Raw genomic sequence first — 15445 nt, 5'->3', positions numbered from 1 at the left:
AAAAAAAAAAAAAAAAAAAAAAAAAAAAAGGCAGTTTTCAGATATTAAATCACAGGGGAATAAAAAGGACTTTCATGGAAATGCTTCTGTTACCAGTGTCACCGCCAAGCCACTGGGACGGTGCACTCACACCTGCCTGGCCGCAGCCTCAGAGAAACTGCCCTGCCTGCCGTGTTCCACAAAGCCGCGCAGTTGCAGGGGCAGCAGCTCTCCCAGGGAGAAGGAGGGGGCTCGGCGTGTCGGAGGGACCGAGGGCCAGGGACAGCCAGGGCAGCACGGGAGCCGCCTCGCCAGCCTTCCCCGAACAGGAGGTATTACCGGGAGCATGAGGACGGGGCTGGGGCTGCCAGCATCCGCCATTCATGTCTCTTTACCTCCAGACTTTGTTTTTCCTTCGCTCTGCCAGCTGCCCGCTTTAAGTTCCCCCGGGTTACATTCCAGCAGGCTTAGCGTGCTGCCGCCATCTCCGGTCCGACAGCGCTCAGAATAAATACTTAGACAAACATTGCCCAAAGTAGCGGCTCTGGCGGTGCGGAATGGTCCCGGGGCGACCCCGCATCGCCCGCCAGAACCCCCCGCCCGGTCCCGCGGTGTTGCGGGTAAACCCGGGCAGACCCCGCCCCGGGCCCGGCGGGAGGTGCGGACCGGACCGGCCGCCAATGGGCGCGGCGGGGCGGGCACGGCCGCGGCGGGGATAAGAGGGGCCGCAGAGAGGGAGCGTTGTCGGATCGGGTGGTCTGTCGGTAAAGAGGTGGCACTGTGGAGCGAGCGAGAGGGGGCTGCGAGGCGGGGGAGGGGGGCTTGCGAGGCGGGGGGATGCGAGGCGGGGGGAGGGGGCTGCGAGGCGGGGGGAGGGGGGCTGCGAGGCGGGGGGGGCTGGCCTCGGCTGTGTCCTTGTCCCTGTCCCTGTCCTTGTCCCGCAGTGGGGGCCTTGTCCTGCCGGGAAGGGGCCGCCATTCCAGCCGCCTCCTCGGGGGCTGCGGCTGCCCGCCCGCATCCCGGCCCCGCGCCACCGAGCTTGTTTACAGCGCGGCGGGGGTGGCCGGCGGTGCGCGGGTGCTCGGCCCTGCCGAGCGTGTGGTGGGGGCGCGGAGGGCGCGCGGTGCGGCCGCGGGTCCGGCTCCCCTTCTGTGCTTGGAGCTGTGGAGCTCAGGGAGCCCTGCCTGACCCCTCTTCCTCCGTCCCCGGCAGATCTGCCAGCATGAACCCGTTCCTAACTGCGCTCAGCCTCTGCTTGGGCCTGGCTCTCGGTGCGCCGAGGCTGGACCCCGATCTGGATGGGCACTGGCAGCTGTGGAAGTCGTGGCACAACAAGGACTACCATGAGGTGAGCCCCGGGGTTTGTGCTCGGCTGGGCCAGCACTGAGCGCACGCAGCTGGGCCCCGCCAGCTGAGTCATGTCTGCTTTGTTGCGGCGCCGGCTGTGGGCTGCGCGTGGGAAGGATAAGTCCCCCTCTTTCAGCTCCCTTTCCTGTGCTTGTGCATCGGCTCAGCTGCACTATACTCCTTTTTGTTACGAACGCGGCAAAAAGACCACCTCTTAAAGAGTGTTCAGATTTCCCATTCGAGTAGTCTAAATTTTCCCGAGTACGGGAGCCTTAACAAAGCTCGTTGTCATAGAAGTGAACTTTGGACTGCCTCTCTGAAGTATGTTGGTTTTTTGCCCCTCAGAGAGAGGAGAGCTGGAGGAGAGTGGTGTGGGAGAAGAACTTGAAAATGATTGAACTCCATAATCTGGATCACACATTAGGAAAACACAGCTACAGGTTGGGAATGAATCAGTTTGGTGACATGGTACGTATAGAGGCATGAAATGTATTGTCCTAGGTGGTAGTGTTTAATAGATGATGAATGCATATATTGAATTGTTTTTCAGACAACTGAGGAGTTCAGACAGCTGGTGAATGGTTATGTACACAAGAAGTCAGAAAGAAAGTACAGAGGATCCCAGTTTCTTGAGCCCAGTTTCCTGGAAGTACCAAGATCAGTAGACTGGCGAGAGAAGGGATATGTAACTCCAGTTAAAGACCAGGTACTATCTGTTGGTGGATTTCTAACCAGTTACAGGTCGAGTTTCCTGAATGCTACTTCTACTTCCGTAGAGGAAAAACACTGTGTACCTGTTTATGAAGCCTAGTACAAGCTTACTGGATTAAGTACCATTTTGTTAAAACTGATGTACCTCTTTAAGACTTTTTAGGACTTCTGTACTAAATGTCTCAGAATTCAGCAGCATCTTCATTTGTATGTGTTAAGAGTGTGCAAGCAAAATTGGTCTTGTGACTTTTGTCTTTCTTGCTTAGATAAGTGATAAGGGAAATATAATTGCCTAGTTTGTCTGGATTTGCAACTTGTGATTTCATTTTATACCTCAGGGTCAGTGTGGCTCTTGCTGGGCTTTCAGCACAACAGGAGCTCTTGAAGGACAGCACTTCAGAAAAACTGGCAAACTTGTTTCACTGAGTGAGCAGAATCTGGTGGACTGTTCTCGCCCTGAAGGGAATCAAGGCTGCAATGGTGGTCTCATGGACCAGGCTTTCCAGTATGTGCAGGATAATGGGGGCATTGATTCTGAGGAATCCTACCCATACACTGCAAAGGTAAGTGTAATAGCTAAACTTGTATTGCTGGTGTCATGTTTTTTGTGTGGAGAAGCTGTGTGTTGGAAAACTCATACCTAGAAAGGAAAATGTCTTTATAGTGATCAGTAAATCTGTTCTTCCTGTTGCATCTTTGCTAAGATAACTTAGCACAACTACTAGCCCCAGTAGGAATCACATACTGCACTGGTCTTTGTGGTCAAAATCTAGCCAGACCAGTTAGAAAAACTGGAGCAAATATTTTTATTCCTCCCCCTCATTGTTGCCTATCAGAAGTCATGCCTTATCTTGGTTGCCACACCAAACCAGGAACCCTGCCCTTGTCAATCATGCTGGTAGGGAAGCAATTTTTTTTCCCATAGTTGACCTGTTACAGAGTTGATACCTATACACCACCTAATTCTTGTTGCTAGTGTCATTTTTTTGTAACAGTTGTTGGCAATGCCTTAAGTTCTACTTCTGGACTAAATGCACATAAATTAAGGTAATGGACAGACTTTTAAAATACCTCTAGTGATCCATCAAATGTTAAACAGATATAAGAGGACAAAAGAGCATAATAAATCGTGGTATCACCTGAGAGGACATGGTTTGAGGTTTTTGCCACTTAGGAGTTCTGCTCACAATAGAGGATCTATTCTTGCAGCTTCTTTTGTGCTGTCTGAATGGGCAATAGGGATGCTGTTTGTTGTGAACAACACAGAAGCCTCTGGATTTGGGTTCCTGTTCACCTGTGTCCTGAAATCTCAACTTTTCCTAATCTTGGCTGTTCTAGAGATCCCAGTTCATTATAGAAAATTCCTAACTTGTCAAGTACAAAAAGTAAGCAATTGAGCTGTACTCTGTTCCTTTAGTTGGAAAAACAATTTTAGTACTCATCTACAGTGCAGGTAAGGGAAGGATGTGCTTGCTTGAATCAGTTTCACATGACCTGACTTCCAAACTAGGCCTCGCCTCTCTCCTGAGGTAAATGCATGTGGCACCAACAGTTTTGGCTTACTGTAAAAAAAAAAAAAAAAGTAATGTGAAGAAGCACAAAATACACAGATGTATTTTTGGAATGTAAGATCATGTAATACAAATTACTAACATTTGAATCATTCTGTACGTCATTTCAAACTATCATAGTCTAAAATTGTGGATTTTAGTGCTTGCTCAACAAGCAGTTTCGGGATTCCTTTGTAATTAATGAATACTTGGCTCTCTTCCATTGGCCATTAGTGCATTCTGGACTTCTTTCATCCCTGGAAAGATATGTCCTGCCCACCAAAGAGGGCAGAGTTCCAGAATATTATGGTTTTCTGCATCCCAGTAAGGCTTCTTGTTTTTGGGGGGGGGGTGTCTCTACTGTCCTTTATTTTTCTGTACTTCTGAGAAACTCAGAAGCAGCTTCTGTATTCCCCTTCTGTTTTCCTTTCAAAGCACTGCTGAAGCAACTGGAGCATTTTCACTCCCTTGTTTTCAAGGCAGGAAAGTCTCAGAATGTCTGGTAGTTCTGTGCTCACCTGCATGTTAAGTGGAGAACTGTGTAATAACTACAGCTTTTTATATTTAGGATGATGAGGACTGTCGCTACAAGGCAGAATACAATGCTGCTAATGACACTGGCTTTGTTGACATCCCTCAAGGACACGAAAGAGCTCTCATGAAAGCAGTTGCAGCTGTGGGTCCAGTGTCTGTTGCTATTGATGCAGGCCATACTTCATTCCAGTTCTATCAGTCAGGTGAGGATTTAATAACTTCCATTTCTCTTACATACGTGTGTACTTGTCCCTCAGTTTCTGCCATGATACACTTATGACTCCTTCCTCTGACTTTCAAGAGGCTGTGAACATTTAATTTGAAATATACAAAGCTTCTGGTGAGGGGGAAGGGTTTTCTGCTGATGAGCTTGTTCACATGTGACCTTACGCCTTCACAGGTATCTACTATGAACCAGATTGCAGCAGTGAAGACTTGGACCATGGTGTTCTGGTTGTAGGTTATGGCTTTGAGGGGGAAGATGTAGATGGGAAGAAATACTGGATTGTTAAGAACAGGTAAGATCTGTCTGTCATGTACCCAGGAGAGAAGGGGAAGGTAGTTTGTCACTTGTTGGGGGGGAGGTAGGGAGACTACAGCAGTTAAAAACCTATGTGTGGAAAATCTGGAGACTGTTTTCAGATTGTATTCTGTAACAAAGGTAAAATCCAACTCACACTGATGGCAGCCTAATAAAGTAAGCCCAAAGCGGCAAATTCAGTCTTCTGCTTTTTCAGTTAATTTAAGGAGGGTCAGTACTGAAACAACTTGTGCAGCTTGTTAGACATTAAAGAAGTGGGGCAGAGGGGAGCAGGAGGAAACCATATTGTGGGGGTGTAATGGATTTATTTTTTTTTGAAAGCAGAGTGCTTTTCACTTGTCTGAAGTAGGATAACACCTGAACTTAATTAGCTCCTAAGTTGGGGGAAGACAATAAAGTAATGCCAAAGGGCACATCACATGAGCTTGCCTCATTTTCTCAGCATTACTGGAGCACACCCTCAAATGCTGCTTGCAATCTCTGACTTCCCTTAAAGTTGGCTGGGAGCAGTCTGAGCTTCAGGCATCTGTAACCAAAATTTGCACCTCAGTGTGACTACCTAGTGAGAGAATGGCTGTGTCCTTAATTTCTGTGAGCTTGGGGTGCCTCTTCTGTAACATGCATTTAATTGCTGGAAAACACTTTAGGTTTTGGCTGCAGCTATCTTGATTTTTCTCCATAAATGTGGAAGGCAGCAGTTTTCAGTTTAAACATTGGGGGAGTAAATAAGTATCTTCTGAATATATAAACAAACCCTTTGCTTTTGTTTTCAGCTGGGGTGAGAAGTGGGGTGACAAAGGATATATCTACATGGCCAAGGACAGGAAGAACCACTGTGGAATAGCAACAGCTGCTAGCTATCCACTTGTTTAATTTGAAGACTGAACATTTCAGTACAAGAGGGGATTTAAACTGAATGACCAAACCCATGTTCACACATGTGGTAGACTTGTGTCTTTCAAAACTCAACTTGATTTTTTTAACCTTTTGAAATATATTTTACATGTTGGTGACATGCCACTTGTTTTAAATTAATGTAAATGTTGGTATGTAAACAGCTTGTAATATTGCTGGCTTTTGACTGCTTAATCCAATAGATTCTTTGTATTTTTCCTTTTTTTAAATTGCAATGTGCCCAAAGGTTTACTTTTTAAATAAATACTTAAATTCCACTGTGTACAGATGACTTGGCTTTTTAGTCTGTGTTTTTTTCACTTGGGAACAGGCATCCTAAATCATACTCTGAGCTGAAGGCTATATGTGTGCCCGTCTTCATTCGTCACTAAAATGCAATACTATCTGGGAATGGCTAATAGCTGTTATGAAAAGGAGTGTAGGATTTATTATTTATGGATTATTACATATTATTTAAAATGGGAAGCGGAAAAATAGTAATATCTCTGGTTCTTTGTGTCTCATAACAAAGATCTTCAGTCTTGTCATCTTCTGCATGAAGCATCTGATCTTCACTTGCTTTTCATTCTGTCAGTGTTTTCTTAATGGTGCCTCAAAGTACCACACTGGTATAGTTTGAGTGGCTATATCCTTTTGAGCATTATAGGATAGAGCAGGAACACACAAAGCACACCTGGAGTGTTCAAAGAGCTTGTTTCTTAAATGATGCAGGACACGAAATACTGTCTTTCCCACCTGTACCAGCTTCAGCTGCAAAAAGAAGGGACGTGGGGGAGAAATTATGTCCCTGTGGAAAGTGAAGTTGGGCCCCTCTGTTTAATACCTGTATATATGCTGGCTGACTTAACTGAAGTAACTTATACTGTTCCCTGTACCTCCTTTTCTCCTCTGCAGGTTATCTCTGCTGCTGAAGCATGAGTACTAGCTGTTACATACTACTGTTATGTATGTTTTGGGTACCAGTGGTTTCTGCAAAGGATGGCAAATTGGTAATACCAAAAACAGCAGAGGGTGGAAGACCTACCTTGGTTTTTGGGTGCTAGCATCCCCTCTTGCTTTTGGGCTGTAGGCTAAGGAAGGTAGTTCTGCAGTGTAACTAGCACCAGTTCTGAGTTTATGGGCCAGTAGGTTTTTATGTACAATATCTTTTCAGAATCTGATAGCCATGCAGACAAGAGAACACTTAGACCACAACTTGTGGAAGATTAATTTCCTTATTGTGGGTATTATAAGTCTTAAGATTGCATTTAATAAACTTCCTTTTAAGGAAAAAACCAGGATGAGTTATCCATAACAATTTATAATTTTGAGCTGTGTATATGCTGCTTATAGATGAATTGTTTCGACCTGAATTTCCGTACAAGTTTGGGTTATTTATAAGAAGAGCCTCAGTCAGCCGAGAGGCTATTTAACAAGCCACAGAGCAGAAATACCGGTTAGAATGTAGCTATTTAAGTTGACTTGCTAAACCTGTTATGAAGAGCATCCACACTGCTTGGGGAAGCTATGGAGGAAATTAATGTGGAGCTCAACAGGTGGTCCTCTAAAGGCTGATATTCAGAAGAAAACAGCAACGGTCAGTACATTCAAGATGGGAGGCAGGAGATATGGCAGAAAATGGTACCAGAGAAGTGACTATGTAAACTCCATTCTTGCTACCCTAGAACTGGAGCTGGACTGAGACCTGTTTTCTGTGTTGGCTGAAAAAAGGGTGAGACCAGTATAGAGCCTGCTTGGACTTGAGCTCCTGAAAAAAAATGGGCAGCAGGAGAGGTGTTTAATTACAAAAGCTGAGGTTAAAAAAAGTTGCTGGAAAAACAAGATGTTTTTATAAACAGATGAGAAGTGAAAAGGAAATAACTTTCCAAAGCACATGCACATGAATGGGCATGTAGATCACAAAAGAGGCATCGGCCTCTGATTTTTTAGAAAAAAGAAAGTGAGATAGTGCAGTTATTTGCATGGATTAAAACTTGCTGACTGTTCTGGCTGAACATCCTCTCCTGAGTGGAATAATCAAGAAAGGGACAGGGTAAGAGAGGTCATGTAGATCACTTAATGTTTACACAGTCTTCTTAAATAACAGCTTCACCCTGAATTGCCTTACATGACACAGTAAACACTAAAATTCTGTATAAGTTGCAGTTAAGTACACTGGTAGAAATTTAAAACCTGTTACATTTCAAGAACAACCTTAACTTTGGTTTTGTGATTCCATTGCAGTGGCCCTATCATCTGTAAAGCTGTTTCATTTACTTAACATGTACTGTTATAGGACTGTGGAATCATTTGGTACTTTATATGTCCTATTGGGGAAAGTGTCATCTCTCTTTAAAGTTGTTCCTTTCTGAAAATACAGCAAATGCGTGTTATTGTGTGGACATAGAGAGCTTCTGAGTTCTTCCCAGAAAGATATGGGTAATTAAAGCTTTTGATTGCTGTTCCAGTATTTTTTTCCAAGGCATTCTTTGGTATTTATATTCCTACAGATACCTGAAGTTGCATTTATTACAAGATGTATTGTTTTTAAAGATACTAGTGCACATGTGTTATCAGAAAAAAATCCTATAATTACTGCCCTGTTTAGGCCCTGTGTAAATTACAGCCACTGTTGTTAATGGGGTCTTAATGCATATCTCGATATGGGAGCTGAGCACTATGTTACATGCATGGCAGATGGCAGTTCTGTACAGTGATAAACCTCTGCAGTCATTGTTTGCTAGCATTTTAATTGTGCAAATGAGCAGTTTTATTTAAATGTGGGAAGAAAAAAAGTTTTGTATTTGATTTCCATGTGTTGATGCTTCTTAGATAGTTTTTGTCCTAAAGGTCTCTTAGTAGTTTCTATGATCCAACTGCTGAGTGTATTCACAGTTGTTAAAGTCTGTGCTCTTGAGGCAAGGAAAGCCATGAAATTAAATTATTTAACTTACACCTGAAGTTTTTGAACTCTGGTGAGAAATGAACTTAACTATTATGTAGAAAACTATTTTCCCTTAAAAACAGTCAATTTCTCATCCTATCTGTGACTGCTAAGTAGAATGGAATTCTGGTGGGTTTTTTTTAATGTTCATTGTGTTTTGTCTTTGCGAATATTAAATCGATTTCCACACATTAACAATGGAACAAATAAGTTTATTATTCTGCTACACAATCCATGCAGCAATGTAGGGGGTGTGTCTAAGGTACGAGGGGATGTACCAGAGCAAGAGTGCCCGAGGGAGCACCCGCCGACATAGACAACCTTACTGGTCAAAGAAGTCACAGGGTTTTAAGGGATAAAAGCAGCACCGAATTTGAAATAAATCTCTTTGTTTTACCACCCCACGAAGAGCGTGTATTTTCTTTATTACGTAAAGACACGTGCCACCCTACACAGCAAAGTAATTTTCAAAATAGTCCAAAGGACCGTGGTGACAAAATATGTCATTTCACACTGTGGAAACCTTACAAGGAAGGCAAATGTGATAAATTGTATCAGTGAAGATTTACTATAGCGACTGATTAACTGGTGATCTGCATAACAGCACTCGTAGTTCTGAGACAACCACAGACATGGGAAAATGGGACTACCCACTTCAAAAAAAAAACAACACAAAAACTAGCTTCTGAACATCAGTTATGCAGTATTTGCTCTTTAATTAATCTCCTTGATCAAGTTAAAAATCCTATCATGTATCTCTTCAGCTTAATACCAATTAATCAGTTTTTACATATTAGAAATTGGCTGCAGTTTCTGGCTATTAACCAAGGAACTGAGCATACCCTGATGGCTGTCATAATGTAAGCTGATGCTTCTGCTGTCTAGCTCTTTTTGGACTTTATCAAGGTGTATGACAGATTGAGAGCCTATTTTTAATTGCAGTCTGTCCGATACCCTTTAGTCTTTTTGTTGGAAATTCATAGCAGGAAATGCTGACTTAACTAATATACTGTTTTGAAGGAATAATTGTTTAAATCACTGATGGGGATGTTTTTCTCTCATTCTCTAATCACAGTTTTATTGAATCAGCACTAAAATTTCAGGTAAGTACAGGGGCACCTAAAGTATTTGGAAGAACACAGACACAAAATTTCATCCACAATTCACAAAACCTAACCTAGGTGATACTCAGTAAGGCTCATCTGAAAACAGACAGGGAGCCCAGTCTGAAACTTCACTTTGGAGAGGAGGAGAGTAGGCCACATGGTGGAGACCTGATCCATGGATTGATTAGTTTAGATAGATTAGGAGCCTCAGAAGAAGTCACCTTTACTTGTGTGCACAGAGAACATGACTGCTTTATTTTTTTTTCCAAGCTGATTTGCACGAAGATTTGCTTTCCAGTAGTTTTAAAATAGGATATCTGCAATAGTTTTTGTTTCCATCACGCCTGTTATTTGTTGTAGAGCTATCGTGAACCTTTGTGCATAAAGGAGCAAAGAAACCACGAAGATGGGCATTTGTGAAATACTTACTGGGTTTTTTCATACAATGCGTCTTCCTTGTTTTGTTCACTGGCAGTTCTCACCACCTCCAGGAGATCCAAAACCTACTTCTGAGTGAAACCTGTTGCCTTTCCCAATAAAGGGTTGCTGGGAAATGTATTGTAAAAGTAACACCGTGTGTTGTCAGGTGTGGTGCTGCAGCTCTGATACCTGGTACCTTCTGTAGCCCTGGTTTGGGAAGAAGTGGTCAAAGAATGGAGCAAGGTCAGAGGGTGAGCTCTTCTCCTCCCCACCCACCTTCAGAAGGCTACTCTGGGTAAGGGTGGCTTTGTGAGGGCCTCCAGGGAAAGCTTGTGGTTGGCCTGAGATCTGAGCAAGGAAGAGATAATTTTCCAGCCTGGTAAGAGTTGTTCACATGCTTAGTAACACTTTGACATTCATCTGGAATTAACTTTGTCTTTCAAAGTTCTTTGTCTATGTTAATGTGTGTTCCCCTAGGGTGATAATGGTTTAGCTGTGCTCTCCTGGAGTGCCACCGAGGGACCTCTAAAGCTGTTACAGCTACTACTTTATGCCTCTACTAGGGAAAATTGCAGTCTCAGGAACCGATATGGAAATATTCTAATAAGTTGTTGTTTGGGTTTTTTTTAATTACTAGTGAAAGTTTCCTGCACAGCTTGCATGCCATGACATAGAACTGTTTAAAATAAATTCTGGGTTGTTAGACACTCAAACCGGTTTAGGGTGTCTGAGAAGTTTGTGCTGAAATGGGATATTGAGAACTCCTTGGGGCTGTAGCACATCTTGGAAAACTATTGCTTCTGCTTAGAATCCAAAGGTCAAATGAGGTGGCTTCAGAGCTGCCAAGTCACAGGTAGGTTTTCGCACTTAAAAAGAAAGTGTAAATGTATCTCTGTAATATATCAGTTTATGATCCTGGTGTAACAAATCACAAAAGAAAAAATTTATGTAGGGCTGCCCACAAAACTCACTGTGTCTGCAGGTATCCAGTTTTGCTAGATATGCATATGACCAAACATAGAGCACAATCTTTTGCCATAATAGCACAGCAATGCAAGAATTGTGAATGCAAGTACTTCTCAATAGCCATCTTAAAATTCCTTCTGCTCAGCCATGTTTAGCAGTATTGCTTTCCTTATTCAAGCATGAAGCACTGTCTGACAGCAAGTTTTTTTTGGATCAGGAAATACATGCTGAAAATATCTGTGCTATGTTGTGAAATTGCATTGGCTTTTGGAGATTTATAATAATACTCTCCTGTAGTTGAAATAAACTCTCTCTGTGTATATTGAAATTCCAATTGTGCAAGGGTTAAGAATAAATCATGCTGTCTTTTTGCTATTTGTTGCTTGCTAGTCACAGGAAGAATTGAAGGAGGCCTGTGCTTTCTGATTCAGTGCTGTTCCAAGCCTTGATCACATTTCTCTCACAATATTATAGAGCATTTTAGAAGCAAACTTGTGGTCACAGGATGCCCATCAGGAATTGTTACGAAGTGTTAGTTGCAGTATTTCCAGACATCTCAACAAACTTTATAGCCCCTTTTTGCTAGGCACTCTGCAAACCAAGTGCAAAAGAAACTCCCTCCCCACTGAGTTTTTAATCTAAACTAACACAGAGCTGAAAAGTGGGAGAGGAAGAAGGCCAAAAGCAGTGAGGCCACCTGCCAGAGGCCATGCAGCTGATTAGCAGCTGTATGTGTTTATCTGAGAGAAGACAAGCCTTCCACTTTCGCTTTGTTTTCTCCCAGTGTAGCTTTAACAAAGCTAAAAGGTAAATATCCCTGTTCTTGTTCTTTTACGGAGTTTGAATTTCAGATCTACATTTACCTGTATGGCCCTTTCTACTTATCCTCCCTGCTTTTTTTTCATTTGTGCAGTATCCTTTTTCCCTTCCTGTGCTGGAATAATAAATCACGCTGCATTGTTAAAAGGGAGAAAATTGTCCATGTGGGAACAAAACAGGAAACCTGGCAATCAAAAGGGCAAAACCCAGATGGTGCATCACCTGGTACAGTGTCTCAGAGCTATGCTCCTCAGAGCATGTGATGATTGGGCCAGTGCCACAGCAGCTGGGTGTGTAAAAAAGATGACATCCTTTTTTCCCAGGTATGTGCCGACAGTGCTTTGGAGTGTCATGCTGAATCAATGAGACAGATGAGACATCATGAACAGTCATGCTCTGGGCTGAGATTAGGCTGGCCTTGCACATTCAGCTGGAGTACAGCTGATCAGGTAACTGAGCAGGTGTATTATCTCCTTCATGGAGGTGTCTTTTCAAAAGTAATAGAATATTTACCAGGTAATATGCTCTGCTGCTGACAAGAATTCTTAGGCCAAACTCCGTTTATTGACGTAGGAGTACATAGCTGTCTTGGCCAACACCCTCTGCAAGCTGGCTCGTCAAACTCAGTTCACTGATTGCAGTGGTCAGAACCACAAAAGCTGCTACCAGAAACCAGGCTGCTCATCTCCTGATGAACAGATCCTGCAAAACCACAATGCAAATGATTGCATCAGGTGAGAGCAACCTCCTCAGGGCAGATCTCAGTAGGAAATACTATGTCCACATGGTATTGAAATCAGTTCAGTGGAATTACATCACATGCTTGTTTTGAGGTTTTTACTTTTCTGTTTTATGAAACTACATCTATTTGCAGAAAGCTAGGAACAAAAACTGAAGGTGTTTTCAGTAGCAATGCATGGGATTTGTGAGCATTGTCCATGATGATACGAAGCCTGAATGGTAGGGATTGCCTCTTCAAAACTTCAGGAATTCTGGGTAACTGTGTCCAGATCCTCTGTATCAGTGTTCATTTTATTCACTGCTATAACCCTTTTTTGGGTCTTGGATACCTCTGGAAAATAGATACTTTTACCTTTGCAGTCCTACAGAAGTTAATGATTATGTAATCTTTCCTCTTATTAAACCCCCTCTTCTGTTCCACAAGCACCAACCACCCTTTTCTCACAATGACTCTAACTGTGTAGTATAATCCATATAAACTAAGAGCTCTTTCTTGTTCTAATTAGCTTGCATTTTATAGATGAAGGAAAGTTTTGCCTGACTTTTCCAGAAATATGACTTTAATTTATCAAAAAACCCAGCAGAATTCCCTCTGTGTATGCTTTGTTGGAAACAGAATTAAGTAACAACTTTTGATACAAATGCTCAGAGACACACTTGATCCTACATTTCAAAGAACGCCTGCATTTCTGCTGTCTTGCTTTCTCAGGGAAGGGTGAGGTCCCACTGCGAGGGCCTGGCATCAGCTCCTCGCAGTGCTGGCCTGGCAGGGCAGCAGCACAGGCAGGCTGCGTGCCACGAGACTGGTGGGATGCCTGCCAGCCCCAACCTGTTCTCTGATACCCCATCTTGTGATTGCAGTCACAAGGCTGCCTCTCTGCAGCTGGCTGCTCAGTCCAACTTAGTTCTCAAAGTAATTCATGAACAACTGTTCATTTATTAAAGACTAGTGGGGGTTTGTGTTTTCTTGTATTATTGGATAACACCAAGTTTAAGTAGTTTGCCTTTGTTTTACTTCTGAAATAGGTGCAAAGGTGTTCAATAATTGGAAAGAAGAATTATGTTTGGCAACCAGTTTGGCAATCTGTGCTTTAACAACAGTCATATCTAGTACAATACAAAATAGTATACTTTCCACCTCTTCTTTCAAAAGTAATAGGAAATCTAATAGGCCTTGGTTTATTTATATATAATATTATGCCCAGAAGCTATTAAATTCCGATACAAAGGCACACGTGAAGTAATATTTAGATGCATGTCTGTTACTTCATGTACTTGATGTTTCCATGTATTTTCAATTTTCTATCATGTTGATGAGTATCTGAGGAATAATATCAGGCATTGCTGACTTCTGTGTACGGAAGCAGAGTCAGAATACCTTCATCATGAAGACTTCATGCTTCTCCTGGTGGTATTGATGGCAGCTTGTGGTGTGTCCCCTTTCACACCAACCACTATGTTGACTCTGATTCTTTAAAAAAAATAAAAATCTATGTCTTTGTTTTCTCAGCTGTACGAATGCCCTCAGATGCCCTGGCAGCTGACCACGAGAGGAAGTTGTGGCTCAGTGTCACAAGGCCTTGGTAGGTTGTGTCCCTTCACCCTGCGGTTTTGTCAGAGAGCTCTGGAGAAATGGTCTGAACTGGTATCACTCTGGAAAGGGAAACTTTAAACGTCACCCTGAGCATTTAAGATGGACTCTATGGAGGGCTGCAGGGTTGTTCAACATGTAGCAGAATACATATAAGTACTTAGGTAAGTGATGTAGGTCTAAGCCAGACTCCAGCAAACAAAGTCCAGGTTCACAGTGAATAAAGCTGGTGCTTTCCTTATCTTCATTTGAGGTTTGTATGGGTTGTTTACACAGGAAAGATACAGATCTCTTATAGGTATCAACCACATAACAGCCTACAAATTAGGAGCCTACAAATTAGGTTGTCATTTAAGCATCAACAGCCACCCAAAGAGCAGCTGTTTATCAGAGCAATCCCAGTGCTAGCCCCTCCACTAGCAGGTGCTTCTGGTGCAAACAGAGGAAAAAAAATAAATCTGGGAAGGCTAGCAGTTGGGTATATATGCAGATTTTGCTCTGAAGCCATAGTGAAACAGAGACAACTTGGGTGCTGTTACGCTGACAGCAAATAGGGCACTGAATGACTGACACATTGCAGTACGCAGGTATTAACATCCTGCAGGAACGCATCTTAGTCACTAGACCATGTATACCCACTGCAATACAACCTTACTTTCAGCATTTCTCAAAAAAGTGGTGGTTTTTAGAGGCCCTGTGGTTACACTGAGAAGTGTCGAGTCCCTCTTCTTGCTGTTCCCTTAATCATCTCTCCTGACCCCTTGGGAACAGGACCAAGTCAAAAGTGATCCTGCTGATGTAGTACTGGTATAGTTAGTTTAATTAGACTGGCCTTGAATTATGCTTGGTTTTATGTTTCCGATTTAAAAAATGCAACAGAATTTCTCAATAAATTAGTGACATCAATGTCTGTTTGTGTTCCTATATAGAGACTGTAGAGAGGGAGAATGACTATATATATAAAAAAAATATATGCATAAAAATAATATAGGCACACATATACAACGTCCTTTTTTTTTTTGGGGGGGAAACTGATTTAGTAAATTTCATAGCCAGAGTGCACAATTGCATCATGCAGTAAAAAGCTGGCTATAACCTAAACCCTAGTAGTTTTTTCTGCTTCCTCTTCGATCACCAGGATTTAAGTGTTGCCTATGTTCTGCTGTTGATAGCAGAGTTTTGGGAAGCACATGATAAGGAACAGAATAAACAAGTACATGCTGTTCTTGCTGATCCTGGGCAGTTGTCAGAGCTATAGAAAGGGGGGAGGGAGGCAGGGAGGGAGGGAGAGGGAGAGGCAGA

At 42.8% G+C, this 15445-nt stretch overlaps 1 protein-coding gene across 1 annotated transcript; it reads left to right on the top strand.

Annotated features, from left to right (window-relative positions):
• Window positions 1–638: 638 nt before the first annotated feature.
• CTSL (cathepsin L) lies at window positions 639–5848 on the top strand. Its single transcript, XM_018072861.1, has 8 exons — window positions 639–751; window positions 1192–1327; window positions 1672–1794; window positions 1877–2032; window positions 2376–2600; window positions 4156–4324; window positions 4522–4639; window positions 5436–5848. The coding sequence occupies exons 2-8, from the start codon at window positions 1202–1204 to the stop codon at window positions 5533–5535; spliced, it is 1017 nt and encodes a 338-aa protein (XP_017928350.1). The 5' UTR covers window positions 639–751; window positions 1192–1201; the 3' UTR covers window positions 5536–5848.
• The last annotated feature ends 9597 nt before the right edge of the window (window positions 5849–15445 follow it).

This window comes from Manacus vitellinus, unplaced genomic scaffold (genome assembly GCF_001715985.3).
Source record: "Manacus vitellinus isolate BGI_N305 unplaced genomic scaffold, ASM171598v3 scaffold_23_pilon, whole genome shotgun sequence".
NCBI classification, from domain to species: Eukaryota; Metazoa; Chordata; class Aves; order Passeriformes; family Pipridae; genus Manacus; species Manacus vitellinus.
Note: the sequence above shows the minus strand (reverse complement) of the source record. Positions and strands in the feature narration are given on the sequence as shown.

What these genes read in the sequence shown, in the direction of transcription:
- CTSL (XM_018072861.1), top strand. Translation starts at nt 1,202, where the DNA reads ATGAACCCGTTCCTAACTGCGCTCAGCCTCTGCTTGGGCCTGGCTCTC. An exon ending in TGAATCAGTTTGGTGACATG is followed by an intron (nt 1,795 to 1,876) that starts GTACGTATAGAG and finishes ATTGTTTTTCAG; the next exon opens with ACAACTGAGGAGTTCAGACA. An exon ending in TAACTCCAGTTAAAGACCAG is followed by an intron (nt 2,033 to 2,375) that starts GTACTATCTGTT and finishes TTTATACCTCAG; the next exon opens with GGTCAGTGTGGCTCTTGCTG.